This window comes from Gekko japonicus, unplaced genomic scaffold (genome assembly GCF_001447785.1).
Source record: "Gekko japonicus isolate JY-2015 unplaced genomic scaffold, Gekko_japonicus_V1.1 scaffold144, whole genome shotgun sequence".
In the NCBI taxonomy this organism is placed as follows: Eukaryota; Metazoa; Chordata; class Lepidosauria; order Squamata; family Gekkonidae; genus Gekko; species Gekko japonicus.
In genome coordinates this window covers 308,383-323,355 of record NW_015162478.1, presented here as the reverse complement: position 1 = coordinate 323,355, position 14,973 = coordinate 308,383, and the positions used below count along the sequence as shown (strand labels likewise).

General features: G+C 49.9%; 1 protein-coding gene across 2 annotated transcripts in view; it reads left to right on the top strand.

The window, feature by feature from the left end:
• DUS2 (dihydrouridine synthase 2) overlaps positions 1–13,718 on the top strand; it is a 39,882-nt gene extending 26,164 nt beyond the window's left edge. For both annotated transcript variants that reach the window (XM_015405813.1, XM_015405814.1), the window contains 6 exons: positions 858–1,026; positions 3,306–3,427; positions 6,260–6,403; positions 8,474–8,561; positions 10,075–10,148; positions 12,947–13,718. In XM_015405813.1, the coding sequence (XP_015261299.1) occupies positions 858–1,026; positions 3,306–3,427; positions 6,260–6,403; positions 8,474–8,561; positions 10,075–10,148; positions 12,947–13,175 (826 nt within the window). In that variant the 3' untranslated portion in view covers positions 13,176–13,718. The remainder of the gene's footprint in view (positions 1–857; positions 1,027–3,305; positions 3,428–6,259; positions 6,404–8,473; positions 8,562–10,074; positions 10,149–12,946) is intronic.
• Positions 13,719–14,973: the final 1,255 nt, after the last annotated feature.

Sequence of the window (14,973 nt, the reverse complement as noted above, 5' to 3'; positions counted from 1 at the left end):
CTGTCACTTGCATAAAGCATCCCTTGGCTGTAGCTTCTTTCTGTTTATGGTCAAAGCTGGTACAACGGAGTGGCTTTGAGCCACGAAGGCCCTGCTTCAGGTCCTTTTGCCAAGCCCCTGGTCTCTCAGTCTCCCCTAGGGTAATAATTCAGGGCTGTTGAAAGGATCTCCATGACATTCTAGACAGAGTACTTGGACTGCTTGGAGCATAGCCTGTTGGTCCAGAACAGGGTCCCTAGTCACCTGATGCAGCAGCCTTACTTGAAGACGTGCCGCTCTAGACTAGAGTGCCTGTGGACCCCCAAGGAAAGGCGGGATAGACGCACAACACCCCTTGCTAGTGGGCCAAGGTTTTTGCACCGGTCTTTGCCCCTACCAATTCCTCTGGCCCGATTCCCAGATCTCGGAGACCCGTACTGTTATCACCCAATTAGTTTGCTTTCCTCGTGGGGTAAATTGTAGTCTCTTTATTTTGTAATCTTTGAAACCGGGTTGCGTCTGAGGCCAGTTTAAGGGATGAGTTGAGCAGATTCAGGAGGGGCTGTTCAGCCTTAGTCCGTTGTCTGATTTTGTAGCATCTAGGTGATAAATACACAGCTGACACCCACGGACAGATGGGTGCTGTTGTTTAACACAACTGAGTGAGCCGCACATTTTAAAAGCTAGCAGCACTCACTGTGGTCCTCCTGCGTGACTTTTGCTTGTGTGCACAACACCCAGCATTCCCCTTGCATGTCCTGTCTATAAACACACACACACACACACACACACACACACACACCCTACGTGTTTTGCGTGCAGCTCCTGCTTTTGTGCCTCGCCTCTGCTGACGAGAACGTCTCCTCTGCCGTTTTCAGTGGAGGCTCCCATGACTTCATCAAAGACTATTCCGACTTGGCGGCCTTCCAGCAAGCGACAGCGGCATCCTCCGTGATGGTGGCTCGAGCGGCAATGTGGAACCCCTCCATCTTCCGGAAGGAAGGATCCCGGCCCCTGAACGACATCATACGGGAATACATCCAATACGTATGCTTTGAGATTCTCTCTCTCTTTAGTCTTTCACAGTTGCACTGGCCACAGTGGCCTGAAATCGGCTGAAGGTGTTACACTCACCCCTGAATCCAAATTTAATAGGAGCAGACTTGGGATAATTCTACAAATAAGACCTCTCTGCCTGGGTTGCTGCCGGGCAAGATGGATCAATTGACCGGCTTCTTGAGGTGGAGAGGAGGCTGTGACGCAGCGGTGGAGCATCTCCCTTGCATACAGACAGTCCCAGGTTCAATCTCTAGTGTTTCCTGTTAGGTACTGGGAGAGACATTTCTCTCCTTGAGACTCTGGAGAATTGCTGCCAAGTAATTACTACTGGGCAAGAGGGTCAGGTGGTCTGACTTGATATAAGGGAGCTTCATATCTTCATTTATTTAAAATCTCACTTAGAGGAATAAGAACATAAGGGAAGCCATGTTAGATCACGCCAATGGCCCATCCAGTCCAACACTCTGTGTGACACAGCGGCCAAAACCCAGGTGCCATCAGGAGGTCCACCAGTGGGGCCAGAACTCCAGAGGCCCTCTCACTGTTGTCTCCCAAGCACCAAGGGATACAGAGCATCACTGCCCCAGACATAGTGTTCCATCTAGACCTTGTGGCTAATAGCCACTGATGGACCTCTGCTCCATGTGTTTATCCAGTCCCCTCTAGAAGCTGTCTATGCTTGTAGCTGCCACCACTTCCTGCAGCAGTGAATTCCTTGTGTTAATTACTGTTTGAATAGAGTAGAATTCAATCTTTTTCTTTCTTTTTTTTCCCTTAAAAACCAAAGTGGGTTAATGTCAGGGGTGCTTATCTTGGGTTTAGAAATGAACATCTGAACAAGCCCTGTGTAAGTTGGCTTACATGCCTTTTACATATTAGGTTATGCACACACAGAGACAGAGCTAGTGCTCCCATTGTGTAAGTCAGTGGGACTTGCTACAGCTTGTGGGGAACTACATTCCCAATTTCCACCTACCAAAAGAACCACATGAGTACCATATGCCCTGCGCGCCATCCTGCCAAGCATACACATACAGTAGATATAACTATTAATGTATATATCACTGGAGCCTCTTAAATTATCAGAGTACCTCCAAGCATGTAGGGTTTTCTCTCCGCACCACTGAGAGCCAGCGTGGTGTAGCGGTTAAGAGCAACGGACTAATCTGGAGAACCAGGTCTGACTCGCCAGTCCTCCACCTGCAGCCAGCTGGGTGACCTTGGGCCAGTCACAGCTCTTTCAGAGCTCTCTCATCCCCCCCAAAACAAGTCTAGCTGGCCACCTAGTGGTGCATAATGCTAAAACAGCTAGAACTTTGGACTGCCAGGCAATCTTAGGATCTCCTAGCTATACTACACACAATGCCATACGATTATTATTATTATTCTGCACCCGTGCTGAACCTTAGCCAGCCCGCGTGTGTCGGGACTGAGGGGAAGGACTTCTCTCTCTGCCTTCTCACTTCCTCCTCAGCAATGAGGCACAACAGCTCAGGGGTGAGTGTGGAGTGAGATTGCCAGGGTGTCCGGAGGAGCACCAGTTGGCTATGGAGAAAGGGGAGTAAAACCACCACGACAGGAGCGGATTGGGATGTGAAAATGGCACTGGAGCAAGCCACACAGAAAGGCCCCTGTGGTGCTACCGGCCAGCATTGCAGGGGTTGCTCAGCTCAGCGGTGCAAACAGTGGGCATCGGCTCACCCATTTCTTCCTCCTAAAGCCTGGCAGCAGGAAAACACTATTGGGTCGACTGAGACCAGTTGCCATTGCTGATGAAGGGGGCCAAGCCAAGTGGCCCCTGAGGTGCTGGCTGGGGCTTGGCTCTGCTTCCTCCTGTGGCCGACTTGCTCTGTTCCACAGTGGCTGCCTTGGTGGTGGGTTTTACTCCCCATGAGGGCCAGCTTGCTTTCCTCCGGACAGCCACCTGGGGGCTGGGATGAGAGTCCAGAGGTGGCAGAGAAAGGGGAGAGGGGGTTGTTGAAAAGGAGGAACCCACATCCCGGTTATTCCAGTATTTCAAGGTGGGAATCACCTGTCAGCCACAAGCCCCACCAGGCAAGGGCCTTGCCCACTTCCCTGAAACATGGGGCAGGGGCCACATTGGGGAATGGTGCTCAGAGAGCCGCATGTGCTGTGTCCCCCCCAAAAAACCACTGTGAGTGAGTATCCCTGGTGTAAATGAACAAGATTGAGTGGTATGGGCAAATCCTCACAATACCTCAGTACTTTCTTCCTGAACTGGTTGTTTCTTGTCTGTTTCCCATCAGGCAGTGCGGTACGATAACCACTACACCAACACAAAGTATTGTTTGTGCCAAATGTTAAGGGAGCAGCTGGAAAATGCACAAGGAAAGAAGCTGCACGCGGCACAGTCCGTGCAGGAAATATGGTAGGGATTGTTCCATTCAAGGAAAATGTCTAGTTCTACCTGTGTAATATATCAGAGGAAGAAGGAGGATCCTTCTGGAAGTTCACGGGATCAAGGTGGCTTCTTTGAAATGCAGGGTTGTGTTTCTGATGAGAATGACCATTTCATCTTGTGTTCTCAAAGACTGTTGGCTGATTAAGAAACCTGCTGTTTACATCGAAGCGTAGTTTTAGATTATGTTTATCATATCGCTGAGCTTAAATTAAAGTGGCTTTTAAGGTTCCTGAAGGAAAGGGAACAGTTGCTGTGTTTGAAGTTCATACGCTGGCCTCTCCGTCTAGAAAAAGTTCCCCCAAGAGGGGTTAAATCAGAATGTCAAAAGCACTGTGATTAATTTCAGCACCGTTTTGCTCTTTTTTTTTGCCTCCTTGGATCCCCAATGACAAAATACTAGCCAGCTTTGAAGATAAATTTTTGACAGGAAGGGTTTGGTTTTTGTTTAAGATGAAGTCTGGTGCAGGAGAGAGAGCTGCTCTCTGTGCGGCCTGCCCAGTCGCAAAGCCTTCATGAGTCCCAGTGTCTTTGCTAGTTCAGTCTCGGCTGCTTTTTTTTTGGCTAGTAAGTTCCAACCTGCAGTCACAAATGAAAGGAGGCTGCAGTTTAGAGGTGTTTGTGAGCACATGCAGGCATTTCAGCCTCTGCATCAGGGCTTCCCAGCCTTTCTTTCCCCACCACAGCTCCTTAAACTAGAAACCATTTCTGGAGCTCTCCTGGGTTCTTTTTTTTTTTTGGGGGGGGGGGGGTTGGCTTCTCGTTTTTAAAGAACCCAGTTCACGTTTGCTATTAATGTTACAATTCTGATGGTAGTCGTTGTGACATCCTCTATTCTGCAGATCTCAAAATCTGACAGGCTGCACGGGTTTTTGAGAGGGGCAGAATTAGCTTGATTTTGGGAGGAGTGGTTTGTGGGTCAGGCTGGTGCGGCAGGCGTTCCTCACAGGAAACAGCCTAGACTCTGTTTTATCCCAATGAAGCCTGTCTGACTCTTTGTATGCAGCAAATGGGATGCAGCTGCCGTCTAGTGGTCAGCAGCGGCATAGCATCCCGTAGAGAGTTTGTCCTGGTCCTGTCTTGAGGCCAAAACAGCCTGTTGTTCCTCAGCTTCCTCAGAATGGGGAATTGCGGGGGAGGATTGAAGGGTGAGAGGGGAGTATGGGTTATCCCTTTCCCTCCCCTTTGCCTTTTCTCCTGCAATCCCCTCCTGTGTTCGGGGGGAGGACGAGGGAGAAATAGCCGGCAGGGGGATTGTTAAGTACCCCTTCCCCGTTCTTTTCCCACATAAACCTTCCCCTTGACCTCCCCTCTTTGCAGCTCTTTGGACACCTTGGTTCCCAGATCCTGGTCTGTGTAGGGGCTGCCAGAGAACATCTTGGGCCCACAAAAGTCTTTCATATGTTGTATTGTTGCAACAGCTTTTCTGTGCTTAGTCATGCCATGTTGCGGTAAGGGGAAGACTAGCTGGGCCCCAGCCAGTGGTCAGAGAGTGAGTGGCTGCAGAGAGACTCCTCCCCCCCCCAGCATAAAGCTCTCTGCTCCAACAGCCACTGCAAGGGGGAAGGGTGCTTTGTTGCTGGAGGAAAACCAAGGGCCTCTTTATTTACTTATTTCATTTACACCGTGCTTTTCTCCCCAGTTGGATACCCGGCACCAATGTTCCCTCTAAGCTGTGGAGTCTTGTGAGCAAAAAATTCTAATTTGTGAGCTACTGGCATTAAAATTGTGAGTGAATGATTTGGCTACTGCATAAATTAGATTGCTCTGGAGCCATCCTTCCTGAGCTAAGATAAAAATCTGTGAGCTGGAGGCTAAAAAACTGTGAGCTAGCTCACACTAACTCAGCTTAGAGGGAACACTGCCCGGCACAACTTATGTTGTTCTCTGTTTTTATCCTCACGACAACCCTATGAAGGAGGCAAGCCTGAGAGTCACCCTGCAAGCTTTTGTGGCAGAGCGGGGTTTGAACCTGGGGCCTTCTAGGTCCTAGCTCAACACTTCATCCAGTGTACCACACCAGTTCTTGGAGGTCACATCCCCTTCCTCCTAGGAAGAACCCCAACCAGGGACAACAAGGCCAGGTGGACCCTGGCCGCAAATGGCTGCGAGCAACTTGCCTGCTTGTCCTGGTGCTCTCCAGCCTCCAGCTCCCTCCCTCTAGAGGCCTTCTCCTCTTCTTCCCTTCCCCCACCTCGTGTGTCTTCTCTTTCAGCTGATAAGCCTGCTGGCTACTTTGCGCGCAGTGCTGCCTCCAAGGTGGTGTGTTGCATATTGATTGCTGAGAATCACTTTTGGGATAGACTTCATTTTCTGGAGAGTGGGATCGGTGGTTTGGTAGATGGATGGGCAGCATCTGTCTAGCAGGTGCTGTTGCTGAGTTTCCTTCTGTGATGTGGACCACTGTTGAGAAATGTAAAGAGTCATGTCACACACAAACACACACACACACACACACACACACACAGGCAGGCAGCAATGTTCCCTCTAAGCTGTGGAGTCATGTGAGCAAGAATTCTACCTTGTGAGCTACTGGCATTAAGGTTGTGAGCAAGCCATTTAGCTACTGCATAAATTACTTTGCTCTGGAGCCATCCTTCCTGAGCTGAGACAAAAATGTGTGAGCCAGAGGCTAAAAAACTGTGAGCTAGCTCACACTAACTCACCTTAGAGGGAACACTGACAGGCAGCCTTAGAAATTCTTGAAAACTGCCTTTAATATGACCTTGTATAATTTTCCTGTCTGTGATCAAGCCTTACCTGAATTTCTGGGTGGGGGGTGTTGTTGTTGTTTTTAATTAGTGAAATCTTTGAAATGAGCAGTTTTTACAAAGAAACGTCAGCTCTCCTAGAAGCCAGAAAGGTTTCATTAGAAACAAGGGACCAAGACGAAGATGACCAGATGGAAGACGCAGATGTCATAAAGATGGCAGTTAAATTTGACAAGTAAGATAAAAAAAGACCCCGTTTCCTGTGCTGCTTTTGAATTTGACAAAGGTCTGTGTTTTCAGAGGGATACTCTGATGTCAATGCAGCGGCCCAGAGGCCAAAGTGTACCGGGTCAAAGTTATCTCCCCTTTCATGAATGGTGGGGCTCCATAGTGAAGTTGATGCCATCTGGTGCACATACTCGGGTAGCAATATATGCCAATACCTGTTTTTCACATTATATATAAAGGGTTGAACCCAGTCAGCTTTCTCACTTAATCTCTCCTGATTCCTCTCCTCATTATAGCCCCTGTACCACCTGGATTTTGTCCACAGTCACCCACATAGCCTTTTGGGGTGGTCACAGAGGATCTCTAGCATCCTTTTTCACCAGTGGAAACCCGGTTGGATGCAGTCCCTTCTGTCATATTAAAAACTCCCAGAAAGAGAAATGTAACATCAGAGTGAAACTCATTTTCCCTGTATGATGCAGAGATGGTGGCTGTTATATAAATACGGTTTCCAGGGGTCTGCAAAAATTGGTCAGGGGGAGGTGGATGTCCTTGCAGTTGGCCATCAAAATATGTTTCTGTCTTGCTGAATCTGTCTCTTCTGTCTTGATTCACAAAAGGCCTCCATGCATGAAGCTGCCTTTTACTAAGTGGGGCCTTGGTCCATCTCACTCACTTTGGTCTACTTAGGCAGACAGCAGCTTTCTGGGGTCAGTAAGTCATGTAGGGGGATGAGGGGAGGAGCCCTGTCCACCCCTTCTGTTTCATCTTGGAGCACCTAATAGATTTCTGTTCCCCGTGTCGTCATACATCTAAGGCTGAACCAGGACCTTGGCATGCGGACTGTTACATCCGCACTCCGGGGTCAGGTGCAGACTAGGGATGTGTTTCTACAAATCCAGGGGAACCACCCCGGCTTGCGGGAAAATCCACAGACAAAGAAAGAAGAAAAATCACGCTTTTAGGAAAGAAAATGGTCTTGCAGTGCTAGTTCACAAGGTCTCCTTTTGGAGAAAGCAGGAGCAGTTGCCAGGCTCAGACTGCAGCTGGAGGCGGAAGAGTGGCAGCCAGCCCTTCCTCCCCCCCCCCCACTGGTGCAGAGGGTTGCGGGGAGACCTGGAGCTGCCAGGTTGAGGTGGTGGCACAGCAGGTGGGCCGGCTGGCAGGGGAATCAGTGGGCTGGGGAGTAAGGGGAGGAAGGTGGAATCTCTCTGTGAGTCTTGCAGGTCCCCTGCCTGTAAATATCTGAAAGGCTCACAACAAAACAATACATTTATACCACAGGTTATTCATGTGTTTGACTCCAGGTTCTCTCCCTGGGCTCCTTAGTTTAAAAGAATTCCAGGGAGAAACTCTTAGGAAGAACCTTCCTCTGCTTGAGTCCTTGAAGACTTGCTGCTAGTCAGAGTAGACAGTACTAAGATAGAGGGACAAAAATGGTCCGACTCATTATAAAGTAGAGAGAGAAGAGATTGGATTTATACCTCGCCCTTCACTCAGAGTCCCAGAGCAGCTTCAGTCTCCTTTCCCTTCCCCTCCCCACAACAGACACCCTGTGAGGTGGGTGGGGCTGAGAGAGCTGAGAGAGAACTGCTCTTGAGAGAACAGCTCTGAAAGAACTTGTGACTGACCCAAGGTCACACCAGCAGCTGCATTTGGAGGCGTGGGGAATCAAACCCGGTTCTCCCAGATTAGAGCCTGTGCTCCTAACCACTACACCAAACTGGCTCTCTTTATATTTTCTTAAGGGGTTCCTGGCAGTGCCATGGCTGACTTGTAGGGCACCCACTTGGCATGCCAAAGGGCTCAGGATGTTTCTCTTCCTGAGTCCTGGGAGTAGCCAGACTGAGCTAGAGGGGCCAGTGGCCTGACTTGGTGAAAGGCAGAATAAAGTTTGAGTCCAGGGGCACCTTTAAGACCAACAAAGCTTTACTCAACGGATAAGCTTTCGTGTGCATGCGCACTTCCTGAGATGCGAAAGGCAGTTTCGTTTGTTTGCTGCAGTACTTGTTTTGCCCTTAAGGAAGCCCGGTTCCTTCTCCTGCAATGCAGTTATTTGTTTTCCATTTCTTCTCAGGCGAGACTATCCCCCGCAGATCACACCCAAAATGTGTCTCTTAGAATGGTGCAGGAAAGAAAAACACCTTCAGCCTGTGTATGAAACGGTGAGTCTTTGCATTCTGCAGACAGGGACGTTAGCCGTGCCTGGCGGCCCAGGGAGATGAAGAATCACAGGTGAAATTGGGTTTCTTTCCCTTGAGGGGAAAATTGGAAATTTGAGGAAGTGCTGAAAAAACCCACCTGTGAAATATTTTCTTTTTCAGAATGAGTGATGGAACTTTTAGCATTCCTACCCACGGGGCATGATTTTCCCTGTTCTTTTAGGGGCACAGATCGGGGTGTGTGTGTGTGTTTGTTTTTATGAAATGCAACAGAGAGGGATGTGCCAGTGCAGAATCGGGGGAGATGGTCCAAGGGGGAAAGAAATTCATTTTACACAAAGATCCCAATGCGTTTTTGTGCACTGCTTCATCAGATACGAAATGTGTTGGGGTCTTCGAGTGGAATAAATTCCTTCTTCCACTGTGACATCATTTTCTCCTTCTCTTCCTTGCGTGTGCATTTAAAGCACATGCATGCATGTCCTTTGCATCATTCTTAAACAACGTAGAAAGCTGTTCCTGTTTGAGAAGAAGTTACTCGATTTTGGGCAGTTTCCCATTAGAAGTACTGATTGGTTTGCTGCAGCCCACCCAGTTCACCATTCAGAACCCAGGCTGGCGGGTCAGTGCTTATCCCTCACGGCTACAACTAGTCTGGGCAAAACAGAGGTGAGGCTGGCGGTACCGATCAGGACCAGGCCTCCAGTGAGGAAGGAAACTGGCATGTGACGTCATCTGCCTGGAAGGCAGCTCCCTGCTGCAATGGCTATTCCCGGAGCAGCTGTGCAACAGCTTCCTTCCTTGAACGTTAGGACTCCGAGAAGAGCATCCTGCAGGCCCGGATCCTCGGCTCTGTCCTGAAGGTCATCTTTGGGCCATGCCCAGAGGCTTGCGCCTGACCTCGGCAGGGGGTGGGGTGGGGTGGGGGGAGGATTTGTACTCTTTGCATGCCAGACTCAACTATGCCATGTCACAAATGGCTTTGGAAATGCTTTCTTGTTTTCAAAAGCTATCTATTATTCAAGGCTGCCGTTCAAGACAGCGGAGTCCACATCAGGACCTGGTTATGTGGTTTGCTGGGTCCTGGGGTTCGAATGGCGTCGATGGGCTTTTGCTTCCATCGTCAGAATAAAAATTCTCGGCTGTGGTGGGCATGGGTAGCTGTTTTTGCCCCTCAGTACCCTGGTTATACACGTGTTAGATAAATGAGGGGGGTGTATTGCACGAGAGGCAAGCTGTTGTTCCGACTTCCTGTTACAGTTCGCAGTTGTTTCAGCTGGAGGCTGAATGCACTGCTTTTCCATACTGGTGGCAGAGGGGGGCGGGGGCAGGCAAAGTGTGCATTGCCTTACAGCCAGGGCCAGCCCCGAATATCCTGCTCCCACACATGGTCTCAAAGGCACACCCTGTTGCACATTGCAGCCGATTCTGGGGAGCAGCTCTCAGGCCACTGGAGCGTATTTCAGTTTCACCAAAACAGCATCAAGTCACCCCTCCGCCTCTTGCCTCGTTTTAGATTGAAAGACCGCTGGATAGACTCTTCCGTTCCGTTGTCACCGTAGCCAATCAAAAGTACAGATCAACCTTCTGGTAAGCCATTTTCGTAGGCGGGGTGGTGGTTTGCATGTGGATGTTGGGGGAAATTACATTTATGTTTTCATTCAGTGTGGATACGATGTACACCATCAAAGAACAGAACGTTTGTTTTAAACCTTGTGAGCTCATGTGGTGGAGTGGTCAGCATGTCAAGGACCGGGATCTGGGAGACCTGGGCACTAACAAGAGCAGCATTCGTGGCCAGAGTTTCCAGGCACGGTTAAGAACATAAGAGAAGCCAATGTTGGATCAGGCCAATGGCCCATCCAGTCCAACACTCAGTCACACAGTGGCCAAAAATACCAGGTGCCATCAGGAGGTCCAGCAGAGGGGCCAGGACACTAGAAGCCCTCCCACTGTTGCCCCCCCTAACAGAAGCACCAAGAATACAGAGCATCCCTTGCCCCAGACCGAGAGTTCCTATCTGTACCTTGTGGCTCATAGCCACTGCTGGACCTCTGCTCCGTATGTTTAACCAGTTCCCTTTTGAAGCCGTCCATGCTTGTAGCTGCCTCCGCCTCCTGTGGCAGCGAATTCCATGTGTGAATCACTCTTTGGGTGAAGAAGGACTTCCTTTGATCCGTTCTAACCCGACCGCTCAGCAATTTCATGGAGTGCCCACGAGTTCTTGTGTTGTGAGAAAGGGAGAAAAGGACTTCTTTCTCTACCCGCTCTATCCCATACATCATCTTGTAAACCTTGATCAAGTCACCCCTCAGCCGTCGTTCACCTAGAGGGCGCCAGCCCTTAGGGGCACCAAACTGCACCCGCCCCCCGCCAAAAGCCCCTCCCCCGCCATTGCATTTCCACGGACGGGTGACTCCTGCTGCTGCCGCTGCCGCCCACTGCCTCTTTGACCAGCTAACTTCCCAGAAGGAGGAGGAGCAGCAGCAAGGCCGGGGGAGTGACGGCTTGTCAGTGCCCCGCCGGTCAGCCTCTTCTCTGGGCGTCCTGACAAGGGGCGCCAAACTCCAGAAGGGATCCTTGCCTAGGGTGCAAAATAAGCTGGGGCCGGCCCTGGTCATTTCTCCAAGCTAAAGAGCCCCAAGCGCTTTAACCTTTCTTCATAGAGAAAGTGTTCCATCCCTTTTTATCATTCTAGTTGCCCTTTTCTGCAAAGTTCTGGCCCAGATTGTACAGGTCACGTGAAGGACCTCCCCTAGATACCTGCTTGTCTATTGAGATTCTCCACGGAGGCCCTTCTCCTGGTGCTTCTGTCATCTGAGATGAGGAGCTGGCGAAAATCTTGAGCACCTTCTCAGTGTCGATCCCACTGTTGCTCCTCCGAGGTGTTCTTGGTGCCTTCTCTGGACGTGTTCAGGTGACAGGTGAATAATTTTTCTTTTGGTGTAGTGGTTAAGTGTGCGGACTCTAATCTGGGAGAACCGGGTTTGATTCCCCACTCCTCCGCTTGCACCTGCTGATGTGACCTTGGGTCAGTCACAAGCTCTGGCACAGCTGTCCTTGAAAAAGAGCAGTTTGTGTCAGAGCTCTCTCAGCCCCTCCCACCTCACAGGGTGTCTGTTGTGGGGTGGGGGAGGGAAAGGAGATTGTAAGCCGCTCTGAGACTCCAAGTGAAGGGGGGGGTATAAATCCAATCTCTTCTTCTTCTTCTTCTTTTTGTCTGCGTCTTAATGAGTTTTGTTTTGGGCATTTCCCCCCCTCCACCCCGGGATCATGTGTCACCCTCTAGATTGTTCGATTCTGTCTTGATTTTCTTTTCTTAAAAAAACTTAATTAAGGTTGGAATTTGCTGAACTTCAATTTTGCATGCAGCCGTATCACAGAGGCTTTAAGAGAGCTTTATAATTTCTTCCCTCTTGGCTTGCGCGTCCTCCTCTCCCCCTCCACCCACCCCCATTCTTTTCTACAGAGTGATTATTTTTTCAAATAGCAATCTAGGCAAATTCCAAGCAGTATCATCTTGTCTGTTTGTCAGCGTGGTGTGGGTTAAGAGCAGCAGACTCTAATCTGGATCAGGCTAGCGTGGGCCATTCAGCTCAGGGCACATGTGGGGTCAAGCAAAAGCCACGGCTAGACCCATAAGCTGCTTCTCCTGGTTCTTCCCTCATGCTGGCCGAACTCCAGAGCTCACTGATCAATAGAGAACAGCTTTCCTGCAGTGTGGGACCTACAGTATGGGTCCATCCTACAGTGTGGGTCCATCCTAGTTTCAGATGGTAGCTGTGTTGGTCTGCAGTGGAACAGCTGGATTTGAGACCGGAAGCACCTTCGAGAATGTCTCCCTCCTTCCCCCAGGCTGAATGGGGACACAGGATTCTCATCTCACAACAGATGCTAATTTTCTGCCCCCGAGCATTTCCCCTCTGCTGTAATCAGGCTGATTACTATGTGCATCGTATGTTTGCCTCCTTCTATGCAACACCCCTTCTGAGTGGGAGAGAAGTGGTCAGAAATCTCCATTCCAACTCATATCTGAAAATCTTGTGGGTCTCTAATGTGCTAGCTCTTTTGCAGAAGGGGTGTGTGTGTGTGTTTCTAGCCAGTGTTCCCTCTAAGCCATGCATGTGAGCAGCCGCTCATTAACACAGAGGAAGCCTCGCTCAGCAGCAGTCCAGGAGCCATGCAGGGCCTGGCACTGCCCAGTGCCCGTTTTAAGATTACAGCAGTTCTGTTCTGCTCAGGTTGTGAACTGCTCTGCTCAGGAGGGGCAGGGGGGATTAGAGGGAACATTGGTTCTGTTGTATTTTCTTCCCATTTTATCCTAGGATGAGTAGCCTGCAGAGTTTCTGTGCTGCTCCTTTAACTTTTTCCACCCTCCTCTCCTTCAGGGAGAAGTCAAAGAAGCTGGCTGAACAAGCAGCCGCCATTGCCTGCCTAAGGACCCTCGGCTTGCCAGAGGGGAAGCAGAGTGATGAAGCCGGTCTCCTCGTGAACAAACGCAAGAGGCCTGATCCAGAACCTTTGCGCAATGGAGAGCACAGAGACGAGCTTGTGGTGGAGACTGCTTGTAAGAAGCCTCATTTTGTTCCCGAGGCTTCAGACTCCAGTGTTTCCTAGGCGCCATTGCAGCATGAACACGGACGTTGCCCAGCTCCGCAGCCGTGGATTCCTCTTCTCCCCCACCCCATCCCCTTTAATAATCTCCTATTTCTCCTGGATGCTGTTGATCAGAACTGATTGATCTGGATTTGGAAACCACCCATCCATGTACGACACCATTGGCATCCCACTGCTTGCTTCTGGTGCCTTTGAACGGGGACAAATGGGCAACTCTTGGTTTTGTGGGGGGTAAGAGTAGTTCAATATTGAAATCCTCTTTACGGCAGAAGATGGATTTGGACGAGCCCGGACGATTGTGCAGGACTGTTTAACAGCCATGGTTCAGTTGCAGACTATAGCAATGATCCAGATACGGATTTGTGACCAGGGAAGGACGGGACAGTGTGGAACGCAAATTGCTAGACCTGTTTTTTTTGTGTGTCTTAATTTTACAGAATGTATGTTTTTTTAAAAAACGATATGGACCACATGGGCAGTATATGCCTTCTCATTGTGGTCTTTGCTCTGTGGCTACTAATTAAAAAAGCATTACATCTTGTCCCCGAAATGATTGTTCTCTGTTCTAACTGCGTGTACGTTTCTTTCACTCTGCAGTGTGCTAGGGCAAAATAAGAGAAGAGAGGAGAAGAGGAAGACAAAAACTCTCCTCCTGATGTCTGCCTGCATTTCCCACCAAGCGTGGTGGCAGCGTTAAACACCTTCCTGAAAGCCCGCAGGTGGCTTTAATCAGCTGTAACCAGAACCACACCGATGGGATCCGAGGCAGACAGATGGATTTGGCAGCGGAGATTTGGCAAGCGGCCGCGGAGCGGTGTGTAATGGCAGTGGCAGGCGAGGTGGCGAGCAGAAGTAAATAAAGACGTAACATCGAGCGGTGGACCAGCGGCAGAGGCGGAGCCAGGAAGCGCAAAGACCCAGCGGCGCAGGCGCAGCGGAGCCTGAGGGACGGAGACGGAGCCGCGCTGCGGTCGGCGCGACAAATAGCCCGTCGACTCCAGAAGACCACCGAGAAGTCTGAAGAAAAGAGTGGATGGAGAGGCTGAGCTGAAGCCGGGAGCCGAGCCGAGACAAGCTGAGGAAATACTAACTGAACCCCACTGAGTGCTGGTAGGCAATCCCACCCCAATGATGTATGTGCCCATAGTTAGGGATAATAAACTATGTAAGCCGCTCAGAGACCCCGTGGGAGGGGTTCGAGCGGAATATAAGCTGAATGTAAATAAATAACTGGCCCCATAAAAACCAAAGGCCCAGTAGCACTTGAAAGATGAACAATATTCATTTCCAGATGAGCTTTTGTGAGTCTTGGCTCACTTCAGATAGGTAGAGATTAAATTTATGGGGAAGATTACTGTGGGGGAGCAGCTCATTATGAAAATACTCGACATTCGTCTTTAAGGTGCCCCTGGACCCGGAAAAGGGAGATTTGACTCCAAAGCTTGTCTCTTGAAAATCTTATGGTATCTAAGGCACTACTGGATTGAATCTAGCTCCTGGACTTCTGTTTTCTTGCGCTACAACAGCGTTAATATCACTACTCCTTTGCGGTGGCCCAAGGTTTCCCCAGGAAGCTTCTGGCACAGTGGGGATTTGAGCCTGGGTCTCTCAGGTTGTAGTTGGATACTCTAACCACTGCACCACAGTGCCTTGCATCTTGAGCTGTCAGCCCCCTTTGGAATATTGCGGCAAACGTCCAGATTGGAATGGCAAGTCCTCCGCTCTAACAAAAACTCAACTGTGTGGAATGACCAGCTCCTCTTTCAGCTGAACAGGAAGACATTTCTAAACTGATAAA